The sequence below is a fragment of the Streptopelia decaocto genome (genome assembly GCF_964273445.1).
Source record: "Streptopelia decaocto genome assembly, chromosome: 9".
In the NCBI taxonomy this organism is placed as follows: Eukaryota; Metazoa; Chordata; class Aves; order Columbiformes; family Columbidae; genus Streptopelia; species Streptopelia decaocto.
In genome coordinates, this window is record NC_138664.1 from 1,291,272 (window position 1) to 1,305,174 (window position 13,903).

Consider the following 13,903-nt stretch of genomic DNA (forward strand, 5'->3'; position numbering starts at 1 on the left):
AATGTCAAAGAGGAAACTCTCTGTTTTATGTCAGTGTTGTTGATTCTCACCTGATAAGCACTGGTTGTAAAGGAAAATAAAGTACACAAACTGCTCTGTGACTTTGCTGATGTTTTGGCAGGTGTTCCTGGAATCATCAGAAGAATGTGAATGTGTTAATGTTTCTTTTTGTTTGCTCGTTTCTTTGTTTTAAATCAGCCCACTTGTGCTATCACAAGAATATAAGCAAAGTTCCTTTTTTATTGCTGCTTCAGTACCCGTTTGCTGAGGAGTTTAAAGTGCACTGAACCTGTAAATACACTTAACGTTCTGAATACTGTCATGTTTACTTGGCACTTCAAGAAAGTTTCTGTAAATAAAACCTGATTTATAGTGGAATAATTTCCAGCAGACTGTGTCCCTGCTGGTAAATCAGACTCGTGTTATGCAAATGGACTTGTGTAATCATATGAACTACAATGGAAGTATCTGGCCTATGCATTTAAACCATTTCAGCAATGTGGTGGTCAATGTCCTAGTGTTTAAAAAGAACAGCAAAAACCAATATTGCCTTCTGTTGTTCATGTTCTTTGTAACCTTTTCCACTGTACCAATAGTGTATGTTAAGATGTCAGTATGTAGATTTGAAGAGCTTTATCATAACCCCACATAAAGGGGTTGATGGAGCATTGTACCTGTGTCAGTCTTAATTTTTAGGTTGCCCAGCAAATATTTTTTCTTTATCACCATCTTTGCATTTCTTGTAGTTTAATAAAATTCAGTTTCATTTAAAAAAATGCTTGGTACTCGTTAAATATAATTTGCTACCACATGTAGCAGTGTTTCCGCGCATTAAGAACTGGTTTCTATTGTTTCTATTTGCATCTGGACAGCGATGAGGAATGTGACATTGCAGAAGAGCACAGTTAGGTCTCTGGAGCAGCATTCCGTGTGCCCGCTCAGCTTGTCCCATGCTCTTTTTGGAATGCTGCTCAATTGTGGGATTTGGTTTTAGGCCTCGCAGGAGACTTTGGGGTCTCTCTGTTGTTCGGAGTTGACAGCAATAGCTTTAAGTCCAATGCTTGCAGCACACACCACTTGCTGGAGTGTTGAGGAGTCCCTCTGGTCTTGATCCATCATCCACTTGTCTCTAATATGAAATACGTTATAGCTGCGTAAGTAATCGTACAAAGAAATGATCTTTCATCTAGCTCTGTACTGCAAGTCTTTCAGTGAATATCTTCATCTCTGTGGCGTTCCCATGTACTTTTCTTGGTGACTTATTAGATCTTGAAGGATTAGTTTGTTTTCAGGGTAAGGGAAATAAGAGGCATAGCAATAGGCTGGAAGGGAGCAAATAATCTAGTTAGCACGAAGCAGTTTATGTGCAGGAGGCAAGCGGAGGCCAAGCGGAATGTGTCCTGACGTGGTGAACGGGCGGGCTCAGCATTTTGGACCAAACCCCCCAGTGCCAGGAGCTGCTGTTGTTTTACTGCTCTGTGCGCGGGCACCTTGGAGTTCTGGACATTGTGGAGGCAGCGGGTGAGTGAGTGTATTAGGTCCATACTGGAGCTGTTTGATCAGGTTGTCCCCCCTTACCGCAAGTATCTTCAGGTATTTTTAGTTAAACAAATATTTCAGCAGGAAGACCGGTGGAAGTGCATCCCGGCAGTATGGTGCAGTATGTTTTCCTAAACACAGATCAATCTCCCGTTGTGTTATATTACTCTCTGCTAGGTATTCCCAACCCCTTCTCATCCTGTAAGGGCCTGAGAGAATAAGCTTGTGTAGCGGATGGCACTGCCCTGCGGTTTTCCTGTACCTGCAAATAACTCATCAATGACATTGCCTGATGGCTTCTAAATATTGGAAAGGTAGTTATGGCCTGGAGAGTCCAACGAGTAGTTTTTCAGCATAAAAAGCTGTGTTATCTTTCCTGTGTGGGTAAGGCTGTGCATTGTCATGTTCTGGCGTTGAGGTATGCAGCAAAGTATGTGAAAATGGAACTAGACCTGCTAGGTCATCCAGTTGAGACTTGCTTTTGCATTTCTGTTCCTGGGATGAGAGTTGGTTGTGCTTAACCTTTTGGTTCTCTCCAGGGTCAGCTATTTATGTGCCTTTCTGTGAGAACACTTCCCTAACACAAATAGGATTACATGTTCCGTGGTACGTGTACAATTGCATTAAGATGCCGGGATGGACACTCCCTTGGGAGTTTCTTGAACGTTTTTCTCTTAATGCAAAGTTGGCAGTGATGAAGCAAAGAGTATTGTGTCCTGCCATGATGTGATTCATACAATGACCATGGCAGCGGTGCTGGACCAGCAGTGTGCTCAAAGCACCACTTAGCAAGATTGCTTTAAACTTCCATTGGAAGGTAGTTGGCAGTTTTCTCTTGGCGCCCATCTCCGATTGCCTCCGGTATAATTGCGGTGTGAGCTGTTTGCAAATCCCCAGCGCTTCCAGCCAAAACAGTTGGTCTGTTCTGGGAATGAGGACAGAATGTGTGGTTGCCGTTAAAACATTCCGGGAGGTTCCAGCCTCTCCGTGTTCGGGGCAGCGATTTGGCACCATCTACCTGCCCCCTCCCTTCACAAATCTGCTCATCAAGGAGCATTAAGGTTGGAAAAGGTGAAGGTGACCCAACTTGTGTCACACAAATTCCCTCCCCTTACCGCTTAATTTCAGTTTAAATTGGATGGTGGAAATAAGTAAATCAAAAGGAAACAGAAAGGGCAGTAATCACACATTTTTAATCCACAAATATGATAATACATCATATACTGAAGGTGACCTGAACATTGCCCGTATTTCAGCAATGTTGTTACATACCAAGCTACGAGTACAAAAGTAAACAACGAATATACAGGATATGCAAGTATGAGAAATACTTGAAAACATTCTCTTTCCTTAAGGCTACTCAGATTTATAAATAGAACAACAGATGTTCAGCTGTTTTCTCTAAAATACCAGAATCTGAATATTGATACTTGCAACACACAAGAAGAAAGTCACGGATACAGGATATCCCTTTCCTTTGGGCATCTCGGATGGGGAATAATCTCTGCTCTGGCTTTGAAAAAAGAAGTTTGTTTGCCACAAGTGAAACAAACACAGAATCCGACGTGTGCGCCGGGACAGGAGTGTTGGGTACAATAATTACTGTTCAAAAGCATCAATTGACAAACGCATGCGTGGAAAAGAATGCAGCTAATGGTGCATATAAATATGGCTCTGCAAGTGTCTGGACGTGCAGCCCCGGAGGTCGGTATTTCATTACTGTGCTGCAGAGGAATTGTTCACCTTCATTGCTACTAAATATACTTTTTATAGTGAAAGGAAACACGTGTGGAAAATTGTGTCTTTACAAACCGCTCTGGTAATGTCTTGTGCTGCCGTTTTTACCGCGCTCCAAAATGAGTTTCTCCTGGGAACAGATCAAAACGTATGTAGCACAACCCTGGTGAATCCGTGACCTGAGTGTGTGTATTCTCTAATGTATAAAGGTGTGATGACCAAATTGTTGTTGCAAGAGAGACAATATAGTTATTCTGGGGTCAAGACAGAAGAAGAATAAAACTTTGAACAGCTTTCTCTGCCACTGTAGCATTTAAGAATTTAAATGAGAAACACTTTTCTTACCCTAAGTAATAGGTGATCAGCACTGGAAGTCTGCCTTAGAGAGGAATGGCTTTCAAATGTGTTTTCTTTGTCAGTTTTCAAGTACATGCATTTCTATATTATAATATATGTGATATGGAAGGTGTTACCTCCGGATATTGGGATTGTCTGCTGTGTCCATGACACTGAGGGTCAGCGGACAGACAGAGCTCACCTGGGTCCCTAGGGCACTTCTAAGACTCCTGTGGATACTCTATACTCAGCTGGCACTGCAAGTGTAGCCCATGAGGCTCTTTTTTAATCACATCTCTGTGTTACCGTAGGCACAAATTAACATCACGGGCATGTTAAACCGAGACTTTTATCTAGGCTGAATATTTTGAGGATGAGGCTGTAATCGTCGGTTTGTGTCTTAGTTGTGCTCCTCTTCGCAAGCGCCGTTCCAAAGGATGTTTTGCTCTGGCAGGCAAAGGGAAAAGCGCCAAGAGCAGCAGAACCTCCGGCCTGGACTCACCTGGTGTCACCAAGCGCACAAACCCTGAGCGTGGGGAACCGATGGGTTTCGCCTGGTTTTCTGGTTGCCTTTGAGCCTGAACCACCGAGCTGCTGTTCAAGAATCAAATGGAACCTTCTCTCTGTTATTAGCATGTATAAAACAAAACTCTAATGAATCTACCGCTTTGTAGAGCAGCTCTTCCAATTTTCTCCCGCTTCTACTGAGTTTGTATTATTTGTTGTTTTCCTATTAGACTTAAATACTATGAAAAAATCAGAGATGGCTTCTGATATTGATTCCCAATCCCTTTGAAAGGAGTGAGCTTAATCCATTCCAGCCCTACTTTCTGTCTAAGCTTTTTTGGCCATTATGGAAATAAACACAACATATGCACCAAGGGCAGCCTGGGGGTAAATTCCATGCTTTGCTTGTTCGCCTTCACCTGTCTATTTGTACATAGCCATGCATTTGAGTTTACTTTCTTTCCATGTGTTCGGCCTTGAACACGAAGCTAGTAAGATCACGGTGTGTAGCAATCTGTTTCTGAACAATACGTATCAGCAGCCTTGTTCGCTCCCCTCCTTGGAAAAGACTGAATTATCTGAACAGAACATTAAAATGAATAGCTTTCTGATTTGGGTTTTCGCATCATCACGAGCCCGGTGAGCACGTTCTGGCCCGCGCTGGACACTGGGTAGGAGGCCGTGGGAAGGGAGCTCGCTCGCCGGGGCTCATGAAGAGTGGCCAGTTCTAGAGAGAAGTTTTTGGTTGGTTTCTTGGTTTCGAGTGCAGTTTCAAAGGACCTTCTCATCAAGCAGTTTGTTGATGCCATCGCAGATCTTTTTGAGGTACGGCCGGCAATCCCCATCGAGGCTGTACAGGGCGGTTAGAAACTCCACGTCCGCAAAGTGATTGAAGACGTGGTTGATGCGGCCGTGGGATCTCGGAGTCAGGTGTCGACCTACTAGTTCATGCACAAGGTCTTTACATTCATTCAGAAGTTCTGCAAGAACGTTTCTGTCAAAAGTGTATTCTACCTCGTAGAAGCTGACGATTGTCATGGCAGTTTGGTTCAGCTTCTTCCTGAACTTGTCCACGATTTCCAGCTCTTCTTGGTTGAACTGATTATTTCGATAGAGGATCCCGATTTTTATTGCCACTTTAATCAGGTCCTTCATTATTTTATGGGCTTCCTTTTTGTTTCTTGTGTGTTCCTTTGTTACTTTGTACAGCTCATCGAAGATCTCGCTGCTTGTGTCATCGATCAGCATGTTAGCCATGGTTTTGGATGCCATTTTGCTCAGGATCTTTTTCTGGGCTTGCAGGGCAAGATTCTTGGAACTGAAACAGTCGGGACCTGTTTTGAGATAGCAGAGAAGAGGGAAAATGTTAATTTTATTTGGTGAATAATTTTCATAGTTTGTTAAGCAGTGCCTATGTGCTGAACTGAGACGTTATCTGTATCACCGATCATTACATACGGTCGTGATTGCAGTAATGGAGACGTTATCTGTATCACCGATCATTACATACGGTCGTGATTGCAGTAATGGAGACGTTATCTGTATCACCGATCATTACATACGGTCGTGATTGCAGTAATGGAGATGTTATCTGTATCACCGATCATTACATACAGTCGTGATTGTAGTAATGGGAACATTCCCAACACTGTGTTTCCAGGTGTTGGGATCTTGGACATCCACGGTTCAGATCTTGCTGTCGCTGAGGTTTCTTGCTTACACATGAAGAACAGAATACTCTGGCAGGGCATCTCTCTGCGGGTTCTTTGCTAGTCTTTTGGTTTTAAAGCTCAATATTAAAGCTTTCTTGGCAGAGAGATCCATTGAGATGTTGTGGTAGAAATAATAAATAAGCTATTGGAGATGAGCAAAATGAGATACTGACAAATACAGGAACCTGAAAGAATTATCCTGCTGGTCATTGGGAGGCGCTGTTGTTCCACGGTTAGACTGAGCACCATCTCAGATAAGGGCTAATAAAGCAAATTCAGAAATGCGGATTTATTTTGCCTTGATCTCTGCAGATGATGCCTTTCCTGTGTGTTACCTATTTGCAAAATTATACAATGTGATTTTTGTAAAACATTGGTACTTCAGTGCATGCGGTTCCTGCCAGCTGAAAACACCTCCGCTAGTTGCTCTACATTCATCAAATAAACCCCTTGGGCTGTTTATTTTCACCCAGATGTGCGGGTTCCCCTCAGCACAGCACCTGGCCCAGGTGGCTGCTCCTGCTGGACTTTATCCAATGAGCTTCTTTGATCATTAGCAGAGATTAATTTGACCTTCCTTCGTTTTTCACGTTGAAGTTGTTTTTTAACTGGCACTATGTGGACAGAGTAAAGGAAATGGAAAGATTTCATATGAAATAACCATCCAGTTTAACACCAGGGGAGTGAAGCAAACCACTAAGAGATTAAAAAGAACACTCTGAATTTAAACAGTCACTGGTTTAAACCCTGTTTTTCGAGTTAGCCGGAGTATTAAAGTTGTCCTTCTTTGTGTGCTACGGCTGTACTACTGAGCAATATGATAGACTAACATTTAATTTCAACTGAACCACCACCTGGAAAAAATAATTCAATGGGCTTAAAAGGATTGCCTTCATTTGGAGAGAAAATTGTGGGGCTGAGCTGCTGGACGGAGGAAATAGAAAAACTGTGATTTAATCTAGAGATGATAAAACCGGGATGAAAGCATTCTTTCACTTTGGAGTATGTGGGTACATAAATAGTACCAGTTATGAATAATTATGTAGTTTTGACACAGTAAAATGGAAGATTAATAGTAGTGTCCGTTTCTGTAGTACGTGTTTGCTATTCATACGATCCAAGGATGGGTTTCTTGCCCCTGGGTTTGGTACCTCGAATGAGGATAACGCAGCTCCCGGCGAGGAGCAGCACGGCCACAGAGCATCCAGCTGAGCTGGAACTGAACGGTGAGGCTGGAGCGTTTTCCATGGCAAGTCCCAAGTGTGGGATCTGCTCTCTAACAGCATGAGACTGAGCTCCTTCTCATCTTTCTAAAAGTAAAAGAAATAAATCTGTTATTACACTGGAGCTGCTAAACCTTCCTCTAGAACCTGTATTCCCCTTTCCTCTATGATTTCCTTCACCAGGCCCTGATGCTTTATACTCCTCCTCCTCCTCTCATATCTCTTGCTTTTCTCTGGACCCAGTCTGATGTCTGCTATCGCTGCTGTGGTCCCCTTCCCCACTTGGTGCTCCTGTCTCTCCGGCATCCCTGGGGCCACAAGTGCTCAGAGTCCTCAGGAACCAGACAGATCCAAATACTTAGTGGACGTTTCTTTCCCCGACCTCCTTTCACGATTTGTGCTGCTCTGTGCTATTGCAATGTCTGCAAGAGCTGGTGATTGGTTTCAGCACGGCGAGTGCCACATGCTCTGTGCCCGCCACCTGTGCCGAGCAGACAGGTCCGGTGGGGAAGGGCTGTGCTGGTGGGGACACGGGACAAGCTCGTGCATCGCTGGTGCTCCAGGTTATGGTTGTTTGGATCCCTGCCTCCAAAACCACGCAGAGCAGACACCAAGGTGACACTTCGCCTCTCAGAGGTCACGAGCCATTAGCCACATGACCGAATTTTTGCTTTACATGGAACATAGGTTTACCATGGCAGTCTTTTCTTACTGCAGCACATTGCTCGTTACACAAACACATCTTTGCCTCCTACATACAGCAAGTCTATTTTCAGCTTTCTTTCATACAGCAAAACAAATCAGCAGCAACATTATGGATGCTATTAGCTTTCAGGAACATTATACCAAAGCTAAAAAAGAAAAGCCATTCTCTGAGCACAGCGCTCTGCTGGGTAATGATTAGCTTTCATAGCAGAACGCCTGACATCTTCGTTTTTACTAAAGTAAGGACCAGTTCTGCCTTCAGACCTGCTTTCTCCCTTTCTCTCTGTCATCTAGAGAGCCGTCTATAATAAAAGCTATTCAAAAAGCCCCGTGCAGCGGGATCGATCCCATGGCGATCTTCCATCCTTCAAACAGTGCCACCCACTCACTGTGCCCCACGGCAGCGGCTCCTGTGGGTCGGGACGGGGAGGGGCCCCCGCGTCCCCAGCACCAATCCAGCTCCTGGCACACGGTACCGAGCATGGCAAAGATGCCTCACGTCCACTAAACTTAATAACAGGATTGCTTAATAACAGAGTCGCTTAATAACAGAAGTGTGGAAAAAGTTGGCAACTCTAGAGAGTGGATGTAAGAGTTTTGTATTTTAAGAGTTTTTGAGACTAAAATGCAAGAGCATCTGTAATGTTCTCAAAGTATTTTGATTCCAGATGGCTGTACCAAGTACAAAATGATTAGAACTAAATGCTCAGCGATGCTGTTTTCATGTAAACATCCATTCAGCTACTCTGTACAGAGCACATGGCAGAACCAGTGAACCAGAACATGCTCCCAGTACGCCCAGCAGAGAGCATGGCTGATGTTTCCTGAGAGCAGTCGTGTGGGTGTGGAAACAGCCCCCACACACGAATCCACTTCCCTCCCAGTCAAAGTCTCCATAAAGTTTTGCAGCCGGGGTATTTTCTCCCCTGGCAAACGGCTGAGAGGTGTGTTGGGGGGAGCTGTGCGGGAGTGCTGCTCCACAGGATGAAACGAATGGAGTAGGAGTTACTCTGCAGAGTCTCTGTGGAGTGTGCCTGGTGTTAGCAGGCTCGCTAAGAGAGAAGGGTACATGCAACTGCTTTGGTTTTGTCACACCCCAGGAGTTATGGCTGACACTGGGAGTTGTTACTGCAGTGCCTGCTGCAGCTGGTACTATTGTAGTTAATTAATTAGCTCAGTCATTGGCTTCACCTGGTCTGCAGTGAATGGTGCTGGGAGCTGGGTGCCCTTGTCCCCTGGCTGTGCCCTGGGTGTGACGCTGGCTCCAGTGTGTGTGGGGCTGTGTGTTCAAGCCACTGCCAAGCAACGTGTGTGGTGGTCGCTGAGCATCCAAGGGAGGTGAGTGGAGCTGCTGTAAATTGAAGGACTGAGCTAAACCCATGAAGAAGTCGCAGGAGCCCAGTGCAGTCCTGTGGCCTGGCAGGAATGGAGGTGATAGGGTTGGAAAAGGTTCTTGCGTCTGTGCTGTAAGCAAGGAAAGGGCTGAATCTTAACAAGAGGGAAATACATAGGGAAGTGAAGATGATGAAAAAGCTGAAATATTTTTAATACTCCTGAATCCTCAATTTTCAAACGCACTGTAGCCACTGCAGCAAAAAGCAGGCTTTTGGGAGTCAGCAAAGCTGCTGGGGATGTGGGCAGCCCTCCAGCTGCCAGCAGCTGCTGGGGCTTGCGGAGATGGGCTCACCAGGGGACAGGGGTGCTCTCGGAGTCTGGCACTGGGTCACATACCTGGGCTGTGGAAATTGTTGTAGGAATGTGCAGTTTCAATGATTTGTGTGACCCACTTTGAATGCGTCTGTGTATTTAACCTGGTGACATACTTGCCCTGAGCCTGGGGTTGCTGATGACAAGGAATGCGGCAGCTGTACCATAAAGCTCTTGCAGGGGTTAAATGAGCAGTGGATATCTGAATGGTTAATCCGGCGTTGTTGCTGGTTTCGTAATTTACTGGGCTGACAGCTTGTTTTATTATAACCTGCAGTTACCTGCAATGTCTCTTTTTCTTGACATAAATAGTTAATAAAGCATAAATAACTTTTGAGGAAATAAAAGCAGGAAACCTTATGAAGCTGTTACATAAAGCCGTAAGGACCAGAATAAGCTGGTGCTGATTTGTAAAGGAAAATGTAGAAAGACAACAAAAAACTCCAGTTGCTTAATTTGTGGTATTCAGACAAAATGTTTAGAGGTAATGAGCTGCAAGCTTGTGTGTTTTATTTATCCTTCAAGTGCCACTTTTGTGCTACGAGATTGATGAGAGATGTGAATGGCAGAACTCGGGATTTCAGAATAGCTCTAACAGCAGACAGGAGGCAAAGTGCCCTAAAATCCCTCTTGCACGGTACTTTGGTGCCGAGCAGGCAGGAGCGAGCGGTGAGTGTGCGTGTTACTCTTGGACAGCTACAGGATTACTGCAGGAGAAGCACTCAGTGTTTCCAGTGACTTTAAGCCAAGAAATCCAATAGACCAGATGGAACATATCAGCTTTCAGGGAGGGCCAATTTAAACATGTGTAAGCACCAGGGGCCCAGTGCTCAAACTTTTAACACTTTTAAATTGTTACTATGAACATAAAAGGGTTGCTCATTTCTGTAGCGGAGCAGGAGACTACAGACTGATAATTATATGATCCTGCGAGAATGTACCGGCATCCAAACATCTTGAAGGCAAAACTTGGACATGCTGGAGATGGCAGAGGGAACATGACTGAATGGAAAAAAGAGAAAGACCGTTTTTCCTTTCAGTGCTTTATACGAGCACTGTCTGGGAATCTAGCAACTGGAGATTCCTAATGACAGTGTTATTTCAGCAGCTGGCTTGTATGTGGTATTTGCTTTACTAATAATATACGGTTGCAGCATACTGGGCTGTGCCTTTGGGTACCTGGCAGGGTGGTGGGCTGGGGAACCCCTGTGAAGAGGAGAAGTGCAGGGGGCAGTTAAAGGCTGTCCCTGCCCGGCTAATGCAGGAGGGAGAGCCGGGGAGAGGAGTTCGGCTGCTGTTCCACCAGCTCTGCTGGAGCTGCCAAAAACGGGGCTGGCTGAGCTGCCCCCGGAGCTGCCTGGGAGTGGAACCACAGCGCTGGGTTCTGCTCCGCTGTCTAAAGCGGGAGCTGGTGACCGTGTCTGGATAACAGCACTGGCTCACGGTGTGGAAACCTTCGCAAGAGCTGCCTTGGTTACACGGCAGAGCTGACACGACGCTGGGATTTTGTACGGCTGCTATTTGACATTGTGAATTCCACATTATACTTGGTCACGTCCTTAAAACTCGCAGCCAGCTTGTGAGAGAGGAAACCACTTGGTGAGGACCATCTCCATGCACCACAAATCAAACCTCCACAGCTTTGCGAAGGACGCAGCCCTTGGGCCTGGCCTGCCAAGCACCAGCTCGGTGCTCACAGTCAAAGTCACCTACCTCTGAAACCAGCTACCAGAGCTCTTCCTTTTTCTTTAATCTGATAAGATATATCAGAACCCAAACCTCAGCCAGGCTGCAGCATCTGCAGGGAATGGCATCTTTGAAGAGTGACTTTCCAGTGTTGGGTTTAAACTTTGCAGCACGCAGGGAAGCTCTGCCAAGGCAGCAAACACATCTGGGTCACTTCTGGCTCTGCAAACAGCGCGGAGTTTGCTTATGCAGCACCCGGAGGTACATGCAGATTATGCACAAGGCTTTGCTCTTATCTGGAAGTGCTCAGTTGTTACAGAAATGAGTAATTCTGCCTGCCAGGAGAGATAGCAACATACAGGGGTGTTTGGGTTTTTTTTTTAAGCTTTACTATACAACTAAAAAAGGTTTTGATAAACTGACCACTGTATTTTATAAACAGGTTCAAAGTCTTTCAATGTCAGCCCGTTATGTTGATAGTAAGTGCAAAATATATTGAGAAGACTGAGCATCCCTACTCCAGAAAATGCTGGTTTAACTCTGACTGGCACTGCAAGACAAAACGCTTGTACAGTGGCAGCAAAGGTTTGACGAGGGAGGAATTTGCAATAGATTGAGCCATAATAGACCAAGGTGTGGCCTGGTCGTATCTTTAAGGAGTGGGATGCAGGGCGATTGGTTGCAATTACCTGTTGATCCTGTTCCTGTATTTCAAAATGGATATTTACGATCACGTTAGTGGATTTTTCTGTAACTGCTAGCTTGGGTCAAAACAGAGGCTTTCAGAGTGGCGACGTATGCTGACGTATCCAAAATACTGAAGCAGGATCTTGGGCAAACACGAATAGCTCGCAAAACTCAGCAGATAGCACCTTGGTGACAATGGGGACATCTTGAATTGGGCAGGATATTTTTGGCCTTCAAACTGTCACCCGCCCCCCAATACATGTTATATAACATCCTGGGCAGTGCCTGTTGAAGAGTTTAACTTCAGCCTCTGAAACATTTTGTTTAGTTTCCTTTTTCCTTTCCACAATTACCACATTTCCTACACCTTCTTTTAAAAGACATCGTATTTAAAAATAAGGTAACATGGTGACTTTGTGGAAAAATGTCTAACTAGATGAATAGGATCTCTATAGGAAAATTATGCTTGTTTTAATGTCTGGCCATGTAATTTTCACAACAGGACAGCAATGAGCTCTTTGATACGTGCTAAGAAACTGTTCATTGCTTCGATGGGACTTGGTCTCTGGTGGAGCATCAGGCATATAATGAATGGTAAACCAATTATCTTGTTAGGGAAAAAAGCCTCATAGGTTTCTTTAAAAGGACTCAGCCATCATGTTCTTCCACACAGAAGAAACAATTATCTAGAAAAAAAGGATTTTCTTGCTAGAGTATTATTTGCCACTGAGACTCTTACAAGCCGTGAGAAACCTTTCCAGATCTTGCAGCTATACCGCTTTTACCCAGATGCAATTATTGCAGCGACTGCTCTTTGTAGGTGATCTGTAGAACTCGCTTGCGGTGTTGCTTTATGATCAGTTTCCAAACTGGTAGATTCTGGTTTGAGCAAAAACTTGAAGAGAAAAAGAAACTGCAAGCACTGAATAATAGAAATGCAGCCTGTGTTATCTATGGGGGATTCAGCTACTTGTGCTGGAAGCAGCAGGTAGGACCATCTCAGTGCAGGCTGCTGAGACATTCTGGTTTCAGTACATACAACCTTTCTTGCTCCAGGAATGCAGTAAAAACTTAATCTCTCCCCTTGCCTCTTGAAAGCAAACAAAAAGCCCCCAAACCACATGGAGAAAACGGAGGCAGGACAGACAGTGTACAGCTCTATAGCTGGTGCTTTCTACCTGTTCTATCTGTGCTGTAGTGTTTCCTCGCGGTGGCCCGGAGGCAGATCTCCTGGTCCAGCCCCTGGCTGTGTTCTGCGGGTCCGGAGGGGGATTTGGTGCTCAGGAGCAGCTGTGCTCCTCTCTGCCGACCGAGCGCTGAGCGCTGTGACGTCTGCGGCTCCTGGGGGAGCCGAGCCCAATGTCACAAGTGACTTGGATTCTTGATCAGGATGCGTGAGCTTTTCTGTGTGTTCTTTCACACCTTCCTCTGGTAGGGTGAGGGAAAGAGAAGGGCCATGGAGGTAACGCTGCTTTTCTGGGCTGGGTAATGATCACAGTCATCACTCCTGGTTAACAGGAGGTGCAGACTTTCCTGTGCTTCTATAGTGCAAACGCTTTCTATTCCTTCCACGGCGATCTCTTTAGCATGCAGGAGCCAATCGTTCCCAGTAGGAACATAATAATATGCTGTTAGTAAAGCCTGGCAATATCAGTCCTAAATATTAAACAAGGCCTCTGTGTGATGCGTGTGCTTTAAATAAAGCGCAGCTAAGAAACAGGCTACTGGTTCACCGATTTATTCTTTTCCCCCTGTTTCTCATGCCCTCAGGAAGAAAACGGAAGGTTTATTTTTGTGCCTTGAAGCTGCTTGCTGTTGCAGTACACCGCTCTTTCTCCACAGATGGAATGTCCTTGCCTTCTACACAGAGTAATTCTATTTTCGACTCTAATATATTAAAGATCGGTATGATAAATAACCATGCCTATTCTCTAGGGATGTACAAAATTCCACGAGAAAGCAAGGATAAGTGGTCCAAAGATGCTGTGGAACTCCAAGATAGTGTTTCTCTGTAGCTTAATATGAGGCTGAAAGAATACAAGGGAAAGAGTATTTCTGCTAAAC

At 44.9% G+C, this 13,903-nt stretch overlaps 1 protein-coding gene across 1 annotated transcript in view; it reads right to left on the minus strand.

Moving 5' to 3' along the window:
- Positions 1-2,719: 2,719 nt before the first annotated feature.
- Positions 2,720-13,903, minus strand: part of TNFAIP8L3 (TNF alpha induced protein 8 like 3) — a 40,226-nt gene continuing 29,042 nt past the window's right edge. Inside the window, exon 2 of the mRNA XM_082061083.1 lies at positions 2,720-5,453. Coding sequence (XP_081917209.1) covers positions 4,891-5,453 — 563 coding nt within the window. The 3' untranslated portion in view covers positions 2,720-4,890. The remainder of the gene's footprint in view (positions 5,454-13,903) is intronic.